Consider the following 15,779-nt stretch of genomic DNA (forward strand, 5'->3'; position numbering starts at 1 on the left):
CAGTATAGTCTATATTCACATTCCACGATCCTCCAGATGACAGATAAAATGATAGAAGCACAGATATCCAGTAGCAACAGTCCTTTAAAAAAGTTTATCAAAACCAGACGGCAGATCCCACAACTGTAGCACAATTATCCAGCCCAGTCGGCAGCTGATCTCTACTCAATATGCCATCGATTCATCCATGGTCCATGTCTCAGACTAGCGCCTATCCCTTCCACATAATTTTCCCAGCTCCCTGACTAACATGTGGCCTCTCTTTTCTCCCTCCCTGGGATCATACCCCTCCCACTTAGACATTTGCTTTTAGCTGTAAGACTGAAAAATCTTTCAGAAGCCCATCACTGGTGACCCCTGTGATGATGGCACCTCTGAGAGAACAATGGTTTAAGGCTCATGAGATATGGTCATTGAATGGAAGCATTGATTCTTGAAGCTGAACTGATGAGCAAACAAATCACTAATGAGATTACTGGAATGCTGCACACTTTACAAGTGAAATTAGTGCATATACTGAAGAGCTGGCAGAACTCTATAAACCATAACAAGTAAATCACTAATAAAACATAATAATAAGATCGACTGAACCGGTGCTCCGTGCTGGAAAAAGTCTGCATCTCTTAGAGCCATGGACTCCGCTCTACTTCCATTGGTCCAATAGTCCTAGAACAAAGCAAGCTCCTCAAATAGCCCCAGTGATCAGTGTGAAATCTATAAGTTAAGTACTTTGCTGGCTTTTTTTTAGACAGATTGTAATATGAAATAAAACATTTTTTTTTTTTAAAGTTGAATTGTAATTATAACTCAAAAACCTGATTTAAATAATAGGTCATTTTCTGATGGCACTGTCAATTTAATGTTTACTCACCAGCAACATTCATTCCACATAAGTAGCATCCACACAGTTTGAACCTTTCATTATGGGTATCTAGGTCATGTGACCCCAAGTCTGACTACCACTACATGCTCTTTTGTGTAGTCAGTAAGTCACACTTTCATTACTGTGAACTATAGGGTGACATAATGATCTATCTAAACCATGTTCCATAGTATATCCTTACATGCATTTGAAGATAATATTTTGGCTTTATGTGATGGAGCAAGCAATGATTTAGTAGGCTATTTTACGATACAATAGAGTGATGCAAGAGGGTAGAGAAATCTTGCTTGTTTGTAATTGACCAAATACTTATTTTCCACCAAAATAAAAAAAAAATTCTTTCCAAATCAGACAATTTGATTTTCAGGATTTGTTTTCTCATTTTGTCTCTCATAGTTGAGGTCTACCTATGATGTCAATTACAGGCCTCTCTCATCTTTTTAAGTGGGAGAACTTGCACAATTGGTGGCTGACTAAATACTTTTTTTCCCACTATATATATCTATATATATCTATATCTATACAGTGGTGGCCAAAAGTATTGGCACCCCTGCAATTCTGTCAGATAATACTCAGTTTCTTCCTGAAAATGATTGCAATCACAAATTCTTTGGTCTTATTATCTTCATTTAATTTGCTTACAAGGAAAAACCACAATAGAGAATAAAGCAAAAATCAAATCATTGATCATTTCACACAAAACTCCAAAAATCGGCCAGACAAAAGTATTGGCACCCTCAGCCTAATACTTGGTTGCACAACCTTTAGCCAAAATAACTGCGAACAACAGCTTCCGGTAACCATCAATGAGTTTCTTACAATGCTCTGCTGGAATTGTAGACCATTCTTCTTTGGCAAACTGCTCCAGGTCCCTGATATTTGAAGGGTGCTTTCTCCAAACTGCCATTTTGAGATCTCTCCACAGGTGTTCTATGGGATTCAGGTCTGGACTCATTGCTGGCCACCTTAGAAGTTTCCAGTGCTTTCTCTCAAACCATTTTATAGTGTTTTTGGAAGTGTGTTTTGGGTCATTGTCCTGCTGGAAGACCCATGACCTCTGAGGGAGGCCCAGCTTTCTCACACTGGGCCCTACATTATGCTGCAAAATTTGTTGGTAGTCTTCTGACTTCATAATGCCATGCACACGGTCAAGCAGTCCAGTGCCAGAGGCAGCAAAGCAACCCCAAAACATCAGGGAACCTCCGCCATGTTTGACTGTAGGAACCGTGTGCTTTTCTTTGAATGCCTCTTTTTTTTCCTGGACACTCTTTGTTGATGCTTTTTCCCAAAAAGCTCTACTTTTGTCTCATCTGACCAGAGAACATTCTTCCAAAACGTTTCAGGCTTTCTCAGGTAAGTTTTGGCAAACTCCAGCCTGGCTTTTTTATGTCTCGGGGTAAGAAGTGGGGTCTTCCTGGGTATCCTACCATGCAGTCCCTTTTCATTCAGACGTCGAGGGATAGTATGGGTTGACACTGTTGTACCCTCGGACTGCAGGGCAGCTTGAACTTGTTTGGATGTTAGTCTAGGTTCTTTATCCACCATCCGTACAATCTTGCGTTGAAATCTCTCGCCAATTTTTCTCTTCCATCCACATCTAGGGAGGTTAGCCACAGTGCCATGGGCTTTAAACTTCTTGATGACACTGCGCACGGAAGACACAGGAACATTCAGGTCTTTGGAGATGGACTTGTAGCCTTGAGATTGCTCATGCTTCCTCACAATTTGGTTTCTCAAGTCCTCAGACAGTTGTTTGGTCTTATTTCTTTTATCCATGCTCAATGTGGTACACACAAGGACACAGGACAGAGGTTGAGTCAACTTTAATCCATGTTAACTGGCTGCAAGTGTGATTTAGTTATTGCCAACACCTGTTAGTGTTATGATATGCTACAAGCACTAAGGAAATACAGGAGATCTGTCCCTACAATAGAACTAAGCTAGATCCCTACGATGTAACGGGGAAACTGATCCTGCGATCAGACCCGCTAAAGTCCTCAGCTAGTCTGAACGAAGACCTATAGATGTGAGGGAGGGATCCCTACAAGAACTAGGGACTGGAAGAAAGATGGACACCTGCTAGCAGAAATTGTAGCAGTAAAAAGACAAACACACAACATAGAGCATAAAGGTCAAAAAGACCTAGCTAAACTGACCGAGAAAGGTTACAAAGCACCTGGCTAGCTTAAGAGTAGAAATTACAATGAAGACCAGCATGGCCAGAAGGGTAGAGAAGGATTAAATAGGCAAAAAGGTCATGTGACCAGCAAAATAGAAAAAACCTAACAGTAGAGTTCAAACAGTACCCCCTCTTCTAAGAGGATCCTCCGGATCCCCTAGGACCAGGCTTATCAGGAAACCTCTTGTGAAACGCTCTGACAAGTCTGGAAGCAGAAACATCATCCGCCCTCACCCATGAGTTATCCTCAGGACCGAAACCCTTCCAAGCGATGAGATACTGCAAACTCCCCCTATACCGTCTAGAATTAAGGATGCGGGAAATTTCATATTCCCCATCCTCCACCACCGGAGGAACAGAGGCAGTGGCGTCTCTATCTGATACATCAGCTTTTTTCAATAGAGAAGCATGAAACACCGTATTAATCTTCCAGGAGGTAGGAACCTCCAACCTAACAGCAGATTGGTTAACTACCTGAAGCACCTTAAAGGGCCCTACAAACTTGGGACCCAATTTTTTAGAAGGAATCCTCAACCGCAGATTCTTAGAGGACAACCAAACCATGTCACCAACCGTAAACAAAACCTCTTGATGTTTCCTGTCAAAGTACCTCTTAGATTTTTTGTTAGCCTCTTGAAGATTACCACGCATATCCGTCCAAACTCTCTCCAAATCACCGGAAAAACTCTCCTCCTCAGGCACAGCCGATACCAATTTGGAGAATGACCCAAAAGACGGATGTCTCCCAGAACAACAAAAAAAAGGCGAACACCCAGCAGAAGAGGATGTATGGTTGTTTAGCGCAAATTCAGCAAGCGGCAGAAACTCAGACCACCCCTCTTGATTGTCTGCCACAAAACAATGCAAGAACTGCTCAACATCATGATTCTTCCTTTCTGTCTGGCCATTAGACTCAGGATGATATCCAGATGAAAACGACAAATGAACTCCCAACCTGTCACAAAAGGCACGCCAAAAACGAGCCACGAACTGAGGTCCCCTATCAGGAATAATGTCAGTAGGAACACCATGGAGTCTGACAATTTCCTTGACAAAGGCCTTAGCGAGTGTCTTAGCGCAGGGCAGTTTGATGAAAGGAACCAAGTGACACATCTTGCTAAAACGGTCCACGACCACCCAGATGACCGTGAAACCCTCAGAGGAGGGAAGGTCAGTAATAAAGTCCATAGCCAGATGTGTCCAAGGTGCACTAGGAACCTCCAGAGGGCAAAGCAACCCCGCAGCAGGAGTATGAGAAGACTTAGATCTAGCACACACAGTACATTGACGCACCCACTTAATGACTTCTTTCTGCCATCCAGGCCACCAAAAACTGCGACCCACAAGTCTCTTCGTCTCAGAAATTCCTGGATGACCTGCCAACCGAGACTCATGACACTCAACAAACAAATCTCTCCTAAAGGTCCTAGGCACAAACAACCTCCCATGGGGAGTGTTAGATGGGGCATTCTCCTGTGCTTTAAGAATCTCATCTTCCAAAACGGAGTCCAATGCAGCAATCACAACACCTTCTTGTAAAATGCTCTCCTCCTCCTCAGCACCGACCATGGGAGAAAAGCTGCGAGACAACACATCAGCTTTAACATTCTTGTTACCCAGGATGAAAGTAACGGAAAAATTAAACCGCGAAAAAAAAGTGCCCACCTAGCCTGACGGGCATTCAAGCGCTTGGCAGCATCAAGATAGATCAGATTTTTATGATCAGTGAAAACCTGAATGGGAAATTCAGCACCTTCCAAGAGATGACGCCAGTGTTCAAATGAGAGTTTAATAGCCAGCAATTCCCGATTACCAATATAGTAATTAAGTTCAGTCTCAGAAAAATTTTTTGAAAAAAAGGCACAGGGATGTACTCCATCCTTGTTTTCCTAAGACAACACCGCACCGACCCCCACAGAAGAAGCATCAACCACAACCAAAAACGGCTTAGTCACATTAGGCTGCATAAGGATGGGGGCAGAGCTGAACCTCTCCTTTAGAAACACAAACGCCTCAATGGCCTCAGTAGTCCACTGAACCGTATTAGCACCTTTCCTGGTAAGATCGGTCAGAGGTTTAACACTAGAACTACTGATGGAGTCATTTTGACTCCTTTCGTTTATTATTTCTCTTCTGTGACTACATTTTTCAGAATTCCGGCTTGAAACTCGGTGACTTTTCCTCAAATATGATGTGAAAAAAGATTTTGTGAGAATAAATAATTTTGGTGAAAAATTTGCGCGTTTTTTTCAAAATTTACCAAGAACTACTGAAGGGAGTCATTTTGACTCCCTACTATATTTTGAGGTCCTTTTGTCACTAAATGTTGCTATAAAGTTTTGTGCATAATTTTTTCACTCTGTCTTATTTACCCTCATGTTCATATAGATGTAGTTCAATTTACATGTCAACTTTTCACATTTTCCTTGTGTTTTACCTGCTTGTATTACTGTGTAATGCTGAACAAAATAGCTTGTTTACTCTAGGCTCTTATCTTATGCTAATGAAGGGTGGTGTTTTTCTAAGGTCCTAGCAGGAGACAGTATTCTGGATAGTAACTTTACTTTCAGTTCAGCTGAAGAGACAAAGAGAACAGACGCAGACATACGAGCTCTGAAGACTCATACAGGTATGAATTGTTATGAAATAGTTTAGCTGTCTGTCAACTGATTCAGCCCACCTACTTTTGAAGGTGGCAGAACAGTTATTATTTCTTTTAGTTTTCATTTCATTTCTATTTTTCAGCAGGGAACTATATAGAATTATGGAATTTGTGAGGAATATGGAGAGAAGACGTTTGATAAAGCCTCAGGATATTCTGGCTACTTTGCAATCCATACCGGAGGATGAATCGGAATCCGAATTGCAGGAACATGTATTTGATTCTGACAGTGATGAAGATTTCATTCCTCAGAACATATCAAGTGAATCTGAAGACTCAGAAGGAACAAATCCAGAAGGTAAGTAGTTATGTGTATTTATTTGTTCTTCCACACACTGAGTTAGGGCCTGTGCACACTAGCAGAATTCTGGCTGAATAGCCATCTGGATATTCTTGCCGCAATACAGGCCGTACCTGCCCGCTCATGCCTGAAGCTCCGCTCCGAACCCCGGGCTGGAGCCGCTGTCAGGGACAGAGCAGCGCTTGCTTACGCGCGAGCACGGCTCCGTCCCAGACAGCGGCTCCAGCCCGGGGTTCGGAGCGGAGCTTCAGGTATGAAACTCCGCTCTGTACCTGAGCGGGCAGGTACGGGCCGGATTGTGGTGAGAATATCCGGTCGGATATTCCGCCGCTAATCCAGCCATTGTGCACGGACCCTTGCAAAACAAAAATTCTAAATATTCATCAACTTTTTTACAGATATTCCAAGCACATCAACTGGGGATCGGGCTCATGCAGTTATGTTGCCTCGTGACCATCCTCCTGGTCGTGGACAGAAAAAATCAGCAAAACGTCCCAGAAATGAAAGAACAACAGATAACGATGGCGGCGAAGGTAATGCAACAACAAACACCAGAGAAGGCGAATCTGAAGGAATACTAGTTTCAGCGGATGGTATTCAATGGAAACCTGTTGAAATTGGAGAACACTTGCCTGGTAGGCGTGACAGCCAAAATATTCTTCGAGAAGCACCTGGCCCTACAGGATACGCCAGAAGAAATATCATTATCGATAGTCCTTTGAGCGCATGGCGTTTATTTTTTGATTCATATATATTGACACATATAAAGAACTGTACGCTTGCAGAAGCATGCAGGAACAATAATTTACAGTTTACTCTATCTGATGAGGAGCTAGATGCATTCATTGCGATATTCTATGCTCGTGGAATATCTGGCACGAACCGTCACTCGATTAGCAGTATTTGGTGTAATGACTGGGGAATACCGTTTTGCAAAGCGACAATGTCTAGGGACCGCTTTGTTGAAATTATGAGGTTTCTCAGATTTGATGAGAAATCTACTCGATCGGAGAGACTTCAAACGGACAAGTTTGCTCTATTTTCTACTGTGTGGGACAGGTTTATTGAAAATTGTATTGCGTGTTACAAACCTGGCCCATACATAACGGTGGTTGAGCAACTTTTCCAAGCAAAACTAGGTGTCCATTCACGCAGTACATGCCTTCCAAACCAGATAAATATGGCCACAAATATTGGCTAGCTGTTGATAAGAGGAGCAAATATCTGGCAAATGGCTTCCCTTATCTAGGCAAAGATGACACACGCCGTGTTGAGGACCGTTTAGCTGACCATGTGGTAATGAAGTTATTGGACCTGTTTTTGAAAAAAGGTCGCAATGTTACAACCGATAATTATTTTACTTCAGTAAAATTAGCTAAACAGCTAAAAAGCAAAGGAACAACCATCGTGGGAACACTGAACAAGATAAGGCGAGAAGTGCCTAAAGAAATAAAATCCATGAAAGAGGAATTGTACAACACTAAAGTGTTTAGAAATGAAGACAATTTTACACTTACAGTATATCAAGGAAAGCCCAACAAAAATGTTGTCATTTTGAGTTCCGTCCATCCAGATGTTGTTGTTGCGTCTGATTCCGCTAAAAAAACTCCAGAAACGGTAAAGTTTTACAATGAAACAAAATATGGAGTAGATGTAGTGGATCAGATGGCGCGAAAATATACCACACGAACATGCACAAGGAGATGGCCTGTTCATGCATTTGAAAATGCCTTAGACTTTGCGGGTATAAATGCATGGATAATATTCAAGGAGATTACCCACCAAAAAATGTCACGCAAGGCATTTTTGCAAACGCTTGTGAGAGAGTTGAGTGGTCCTTATGTCACAGATAGGGAAAAAGGTTCCACGTCCCAAGTTTCTACATGCTCAGAAGTGATGGTTCAAACAAAATTTTGCCAGATCAAAGAAAAGTGCAAGAAAAATAGATCTGTCGGAAATTGTAAGACTTGTGGTAAGTCTTTGTGTGGGCAATGTACTGCCATAAATCAAAGGCAATGCCTAAAATGCGAAACACCAAATGTTTAGAAGGTGAATTCTGCGCCATATTTTCATTTTTATGCTCCTCCACCTACATTTTCTCTGCTTTTTGTTCTTCAGTTGTTGTTTATATGTGTGCACTTGAATAAAAAAAAATGTTTGAAAAACGTCTATTATAATTATTGTTATTTTCTGTAGAAAAATAAGAAAAGCAGAAAAAAAACAATCAAAAGCATTACTGTTAGATCTCACAATAATAATACATTACAAAAAATATAATTATTAATAAATAACCACAAATGAAACTCTAAAAATAAACGAAAACAAGCAAGGAGTCAAAATGACTCCTTTCAGTAGTTCTAGGCGGGGTCACGAGTCCAGTAGTCCTAGTGTTAACAATAACAGAAACATTTTTAATGAATTTTCTGTAATAATTGGCGAAACCCAAAAACCTTTGTATCGATTTCAAACCAATAGGCCTAGGCCATTCCTGCACAGCTTGAACCTTCACCAGGTCCATCTCAAAGCCCTCACTGGAGATAATGCAGCCCAAAAAACTAATTCTCTGTACAGCGAACTCACACTTCTCTAGCTTAGCAAAAAGCGAATTGTCAATTAATAACTGTAATACCTCACATACGCTCCGCCAATGAGACTCCAGATCAGGCGAATAAATCAAAATGTCATCCAAATACACAACCACATTTTTGCCGATCAAAGGTCTAAGGATGTCATTAATAAGGTTCTGAAAAAATGCTGGTGCATTGGTAAGACCAAAAGGCATAACCAGATTCTCAAAATGACCCACAGGAGTGTTAAAAGCAGTCTTCCATTCATCACCCTCCTTCATTGCATGCCCCTCGGAGATCAATTTTAGAGAACCACTTGGCCCCCACTAACTGGTTAAATAAATCAGTCATCAATGGCAGTGAGTAGGGATTACGTACAGTAATTTTATTAATCTCGCGAAAGTCCAGACAAGGACGTAAACCGCCGGCCTTTTTTTTTTAACAAAAAAAAAATCCAACAGCCACAGGTGACTTAGAGGGTCTGATATGACCAGCGGCCAAGCTCGTCTGTATGTATTCCTCCAAAGCCTTTCTCTCAGGAATAGTAAGATTAAATAAACGACTTTTAGGAAGAGTCGCTCCAGGGACAAATTCAATGGTACAATCATAGTCTCTATGGGGAGGCAAAATTTGCGACTCCTCCTCAGAAAAAACTTTCCAAAAATCCTGAATAGGTACAGGTAATTCCCCTTTATCCACAGCAGCAATGCGCCCGTTACAACACTTGTCATAACACTTAGGGCTCCAGGACTTAATTTCATTAGTAGACCAATCCACTACCGGATTGTGCAATTTTAACCAGGGTAACCCCAAAATTACTGGAGAAGGCAAATTATTTAATACTACCAAATCCAAATTTTCTTGGTGAATACCATTAATAGTGAGGGGAAATTCATAAACCTTGTGAGTAACACATTTCAAGGGAGAGCCATCGACAGAAACCACGGCAATAGGTGATGAGTAGAGATGAGCGGTGTTCGACTAGAACTGTTCGCCAATCTCAAATTCGAGCTGTTTTGGGCGGTGTTCGAGTTGTTCGACGAACCCGAACGATTTGCAAAAAATTCGGCTGTTCGAGGTTATGTTCGATAACTGTTCGTGCACCAAAAGCGTGTCCTGCATGTCTGGCGCTATTTAGAGCACCAATCATGCAGGGATTGTCTGCCACTCACTGTAATGCCACAGCCATGGTGGTTGTGGCATTACAGTGATTGCCCAAATCGATGGGAACAGTGCCAACAGTGAAACATGAAAAGCCGGCAATTCAGCAGCGGCATACACCGGTACCCGACAATTTAGAACAGAAAGAATAGAGCTTCACACATAGATTAGATAGATATAAACATGTCAGCCACATATATACGAAGTACAGTGAAAGTGCTGCTTACTGTACTTGTCATTTAGCGTAAAGCATTTATCAAAAAAAATAATAGTGTTTTCATGCACCGTCTCTTTAAAAAAGCCGGCCGGCAATTCAGCAGCGGTACCCGACAATTTAGAATAGAAGGAATAGAGAATCACACATAGATTAGATAGAAACATGTCAGTCACATATATATGAAGTACAGTGACAGTGTTGATTACTGTACTTGTCATTTAGTGTAAAGGATTTATCAAAAAAAATAATAGTGTTTTCATGCACCGTCTCTTTAAAAAAGCCGGCCGGCAATTCAGCATCTGTACCCGACAATTTAGAATAGAAGGAATAGAGAATCACAAATAGAATAGATAGATAGAAACATGTCAGTCACATATATATGAAGTACAGTGACAGTGTTGCTTACTGTACTTGTCATTTAGTGTAAAGGATTTATTTAAAAAAATAATAGTGTTTTCATGCACCGTCTCTATAAGAAAGCCGGCCGGCAATTCAGCATCTGTACCCGACAATTTATAACAGACAGAATAGAGCTTCACACATAGATTAGATAGATAGAAACATGTCAGTCACATATATATGAAGTACAGTGATAGTGTTGGTTACTGTACTTGTCATTTAGTATTAAAATAAAGGATTTATTATTAAAAAAATTGGCGTGGGGTTCCCCTTAATTTTAGGCTCTAGCGGAGGTTAAGCAGACAGCTGGGGCAGATGTTTGAAGCCTGGGAAGGGGGTAATACACACGGAGCTTCCCAGGCTACTAATATCAGCCCCCAGCTGAATACATAGCCTTTACTAGCTATTAAAATGGGGGACCCCCCCAAAAAAATGACGTGGGGTCCCCCCTAATTTAATAGCTAGCAAAGGCTAGGCAGACAGCTGGGGGCTGATATTAATAGCCCAGGAAGGGAGCCATGAATATTGGCCCCCTCCCAGGCTAGAAACACCAGCCGTCAGCCGCCCCAGAAATGGCGCATTCATAGGATGCGCCAATTCTGGCACTTAGCCTCGCTCTTCCACGCTGCCCTGGTGCGGTGGCAGGGGGTAATAGGGCTGGGGTTGATGTCAGCTTATAATGCCAGCTGACATCAAGCCCAGGTTAGTAATGGAGAGGCGTCTATAAGACACCCCCATTACTAACCCCATAGTCAAAGTAAAAAAAAACACAAACACCCAGAATAAAGTCCTTTAATTGAAATAAAGACACAATTCTTTATTGTTCTAAATTAAACCATACTCACCGTCACGCCCATTCCATCTGAAGCCAACGATCTCCTGTAATAAAAATAAAATAATAAAGCAACCTCATCCTTACCTTTCCATGGTTCCCACGACAGCTTCAGCTCTGCTACATCGAGATGACAGGCTGGACCGCAGCAGAACGCCGCCATCCAGCCTGTCATCCCGCAGACACTGAGAAGAGCAGGCTTGCTTGCGCTCCACATTGTCTCTCTGTGACGGCATAAAGATGAGCCGAGGTCATGTCCAATGAACTCGGCTCACCTCATGCACGTCACTTACAGCGTGGGAGAATTCTCACGCTGAAGCGCTGAGTGCAGGACAATTTTCCCACGCTGTCAGTGAGGTGCATGAGGTGAGCTGAGTTCATTGGACATGAGCTCACCTCATGCACGTCACTGACAGCGTGGGAGAATTCTCCTGCACTCAGCACTTCAGCGTGAGAATTTTCCCACGCTGTCAGTGACGTGCATGAGGTGAGCCGAGTTCATTGGACATGACCTCGGCTCATCTGGATGCCGTCACAGCGAGACACTGAGGAGCGCAAGCATGCCTGCTCTTCTCAGTGTCTGCAGCATGACAGGCTGGATGGCAGCGTTCTGCTGTGGTCCAGCCTGTCATCTCGATGTAGCAGAGCTGAAGCTGTCGTGGGAACCATGGAAAGGTAAGGATGAGGTTGGTTTATTATTTTTCTTTTATTGCAGGAGATCGTTGGCTTCAGCTGGAATGGGCGTGATGGTAAGTATAGTTTAATTTAGAACAATAAAGAATTGTGTGTTTATTTCAATTAAAGGACTTTATTCTGGGTGTTGTGTTTTTTTTAAATACTTTACTAGAAATTCATGGCGGTCATGTCTAATACTGGCGTGACCCCATGAATTTTGGGCTTGGGGCCAGCTGATAATACCAAGCTGGCCCTAACCCCTTTATTACCCAGTGAGCCACCGCACCAGGGCCCTGGATGAGTTGGGTACAGCGCCAGAAGATGGCGCTTCTATGAACGCGCCATTTTCCGGGGTGGCTGCGGACTGCAATTTGCAGCGGGGGGGGCCCAGAAAGCTTGGGCCTCCCTGCGCTGCAGATTCCAGCCCCCAGCTGCCTAGTTGTACCTGGCTGGACACAAAAATAGGGCGAAGTCCCACGTATTTTTTTTTTAATTATTTCATGAAATTCATGAAATAATTAAGAAAAAAAGGCCTTCCCTATATTGTTGTGTCCGGCCAGGTACAAATAGGCAGCTGGTGGTTGGGGGCAGCCCATTACTGCCTGCTGTACCTGGCTGGACACAAATATAGTGCGAAGCCTCACTTCAATTTTTTTAAATTATTTCAGGAAATTCATGAAATAATTAAAAAAATTGACGTGGGGCTTCGCACTATATTTGTGTCCAGTCAGGTGCAGCAGGCAGGAACGGGCTGCCCCCAACCACCAGCTGCCTATTTGTACCTGGCCGGACACAACAATATAGGGAAGCCCTTTTTTTCTTAATTATTTCATGAAATAATTTAAAGAAAATTGACGTGGGGCTTCGCCCTGTTTTTGTGTCCAGCCAGGTACAACTAGGCAGCTGGGGGCTGGAATCCGCAGCGCAGGGAGGCCCAAGCTTTCTGGGCCACCCCCGCTGCAAATTGCAGTCCGCAGCCACCCCGGAAAATGGCGCGTTCATAGAAGCGCCATCTTCTGGCGCTGTACCCAACTCATCCAGGGCCCTGATGCGGTGGCTCACTGGGTAATAAAGGGGTTAGGGCCAGCTTGGCATTATCAGCTGGCCCTAAGCCCAAAATTCATGGGGTCACGCCAATATTAGACATGACCACCATGAATTTCTAGTAAAGTATTTAAAAAAAAACACAACACCCAGAAAAAAGTCCTTTAATTGAAATAAACACACAATTCTTTATTGTTCTAAATTAAACCATACTTACCCTCACGCCCATTCCAGCTGAAGCCAACGATCTCCTGAAAAAAAAGAAAAATAATAAAGCAACATCATCCTTACCTTTCCATGGTTCCCATGACAGCTTCAGCTCTGCTACATCGAGATGACAGGCTGGACCGCAGCAGAACGCTGCCATCCAGCCTGTCATCCCGCAGACACTGAGAAGCGCAGGCTTGCTTGCGCTCCACAGTGTCTCTCTGTGAGGGCATCCAGATGAGCCGAGTTAATGTCCAATGAACTCGGCTCACCTCATGCACGTCACTGACAGCGTGGGAAAATTCTCCTGCACTCAGCGCTTCAGCGTGGGAGAATTCTCACACTGAAGCGCTGAGTGCAGGAGAATTCTCCCACGCTGTCAGTGACGTGCAGGAGGTGAGCTGAGTTCATTGGACATGAGCTCACCTTATGCACGTCACTGACAGTGTGGGAAAATTCTCCTGCACTCAGCGCTTCAGCGTGGGAGAATTCTCACGCTGAAGCGCTGAGTGCAGGAGAATTTTCCCACGCTGTAACTGAGGTGCATGAGGTGAGCTGAGTTCATTGGACATGAGCTCACCTCATGCACGTCACTGACAGCGTGGGAGAATTCTCCTGCACTCAGCACTTCAGCGTGAGAATTTTCCAACGCTGTCATTGACGTGCATGAGGTGAGCCGAGTTCATTGGACATGACCTCGGCTCATCTGGATGCCGTCACAGCGAGACACTGAGGAGCGCAAGCATGCCTGCTCTTCTCAGTGTCTGCGGCATGACAGGCTGGATGGCAGCGTTCTGCTGTGGTCCAGCCTGTCATCTCGATGTAGCAGAGCTGAAGCTGTCGTGGGAACCATGGAAAGGTAAGGATGAGGTTGGTTTATTATTTTTCTTTTATTGCAGGAGATCGTTGGCTTCAGCTGGAATGGGCGTCATGGTAAGTATAGTTTAATTTAGAACAATAAAGAATTGTGTGTTTATTTCAATTAAAGGACTTTATTCTGGGTGTTGTGTTTTTTTTAAATACTTTACTAGAAATTCATGGCGGTCATGTCTAATACTGGCGTGACCCCATGAATTTTGGGCTTGGGGCCAGCTGATAATACCAAGCTGGCCCTAACCCCTTTATTACCCAGTGAGCCACCGCACCAGGGCCCTGGATGAGTTGGGTACAGCGCCAGAAGATGGCGCTTCTATGAACGCGCCATTTTCCGGGGTGGCTGCGGACTGCAATTTGCAGCGGGGGGGGCCCAGAAAGCTTGGGCCTCCCTGCGCTGCAGATTCCAGCCCCCAGCTGCCTAGTTGTACCTGGCTGGACACAAAAATAGGGCGAAGTCCCACGTATTTTTTTTTAAATTATTTCATGAAATTCATGAAATAATTAAGAAAAAAAGGCCTTCCCTATATTGTTGTGTCCGGCCAGGTACAAATAGGCAGCTGGTGGTTGGGGGCAGCCCATTACTGCCAGCTGTACCTGGCTGGACACAAATATAGTGCGAAGCCCCACTTCAATTTTTTTAAATTATTTCAGGAAATTCATGAAATAATTAAAAAAAATTGACGTGGGGCTTCGCACTATATTTGTGTCCAGTCAGGTGCAGCAGGCAGGAACGGGCTGCCCCCAACCACCAGCTGCCTATTTGTACCTGGCCGGACACAACAATATAGGGAAGCCCTTTTTTTCTTAATTATTTCATGAAATAATTTAAAGAAAATTGACGTGGGGCTTCGCCCTGTTTTTGTGTCCAGCCAGGTACAACTAGGCAGCTGGGGGCTGGAATCCGCAGCGCAGGGAGGCCCAAGCTTTCTGGGCCACCCCCGCTGCAAATTGCAGTCCGCAGCCACCCCGGAAAATGGCGCGTTCATAGAAGCGCCATCTTCTGGCGCTGTACCCAACTCATCCAGGGCCCTGATGCGGTGGCTCACTGGGTAATAAAGGGGTTAGGGCCAGCTTGGCATTATCAGCTGGCCCTAAGCCCAAAATTCATGGGGTCACGCCAATATTAGACATGACCACCATGAATTTCTAGTAAAGTATTTAAAAAAAACACAACACCCAGAAAAAAGTCCTTTAATTGAAATAAACACACAATTCTTTATTGTTCTAAATTAAACCATACTTACCCTCACGCCCATTCCAGCTGAAGCCAACGATCTCCTGAAATAAAAGAAAAATAATAAAGCAACATCATCCTTACCTTTCCATGGTTCCCATGACAGCTTCAGCTCTGCTACATCGAGATGACAGGCTGGACCGCAGCAGAACGCTGCCATCCAGCCTGTCATCCCGCAGACACTGAGAAGCGCAGGCTTGCTTGCGCTCCACAGTGTCTCTCTGTGAGGGCATCCAGATGAGCCGAGTTAATGTCCAATGAACTCGGCTCACCTCATGCACGTCACTGACAGCGTGGGAAAATTCTCCTGCACTCAGCGCTTCAGCGTGGGAGAATTCTCACGCTGAAGCGCTGAGTGCAGGAGAATTCTCCCACGCTGTCAGTGACGTGCAGGAGGTGAGCTGAGTTCATTGGACATGAGCTCACCTTATGCACGTCACTGACAGTGTGGGAAAATTCTCCTGCACTCAGCACTTCAGCGTGGGAGAATTCTCACGCTGAAGCGCTGAGTGCAGGAGAATTCTCCCACGCTGTCAGTGACG

General features: G+C 43.8%; 1 protein-coding gene across 1 annotated transcript; it reads left to right on the top strand.

Annotated features, from left to right (window-relative positions):
- The first annotated feature begins 5,696 nt into the window (after window positions 1-5,696).
- LOC141271328 (uncharacterized) lies at window positions 5,697-8,082 on the top strand. Its single transcript, XM_073681441.1, has 2 exons — window positions 5,697-6,022; window positions 6,424-8,082. The coding sequence occupies exons 1-2, from the start codon at window positions 5,827-5,829 to the stop codon at window positions 7,224-7,226; spliced, it is 999 nt and encodes a 332-aa protein (XP_073537542.1). The 5' UTR covers window positions 5,697-5,826; the 3' UTR covers window positions 7,227-8,082.
- The last annotated feature ends 7,697 nt before the right edge of the window (window positions 8,083-15,779 follow it).

The sequence above is a fragment of the Phyllobates terribilis genome, unplaced genomic scaffold (genome assembly GCF_046119375.1).
Source record: "Phyllobates terribilis strain yellow unplaced genomic scaffold, ASM4611937v1 Scaffold_5__5_contigs__length_657084704, whole genome shotgun sequence".
NCBI classification, from domain to species: Eukaryota; Metazoa; Chordata; class Amphibia; order Anura; family Dendrobatidae; genus Phyllobates; species Phyllobates terribilis.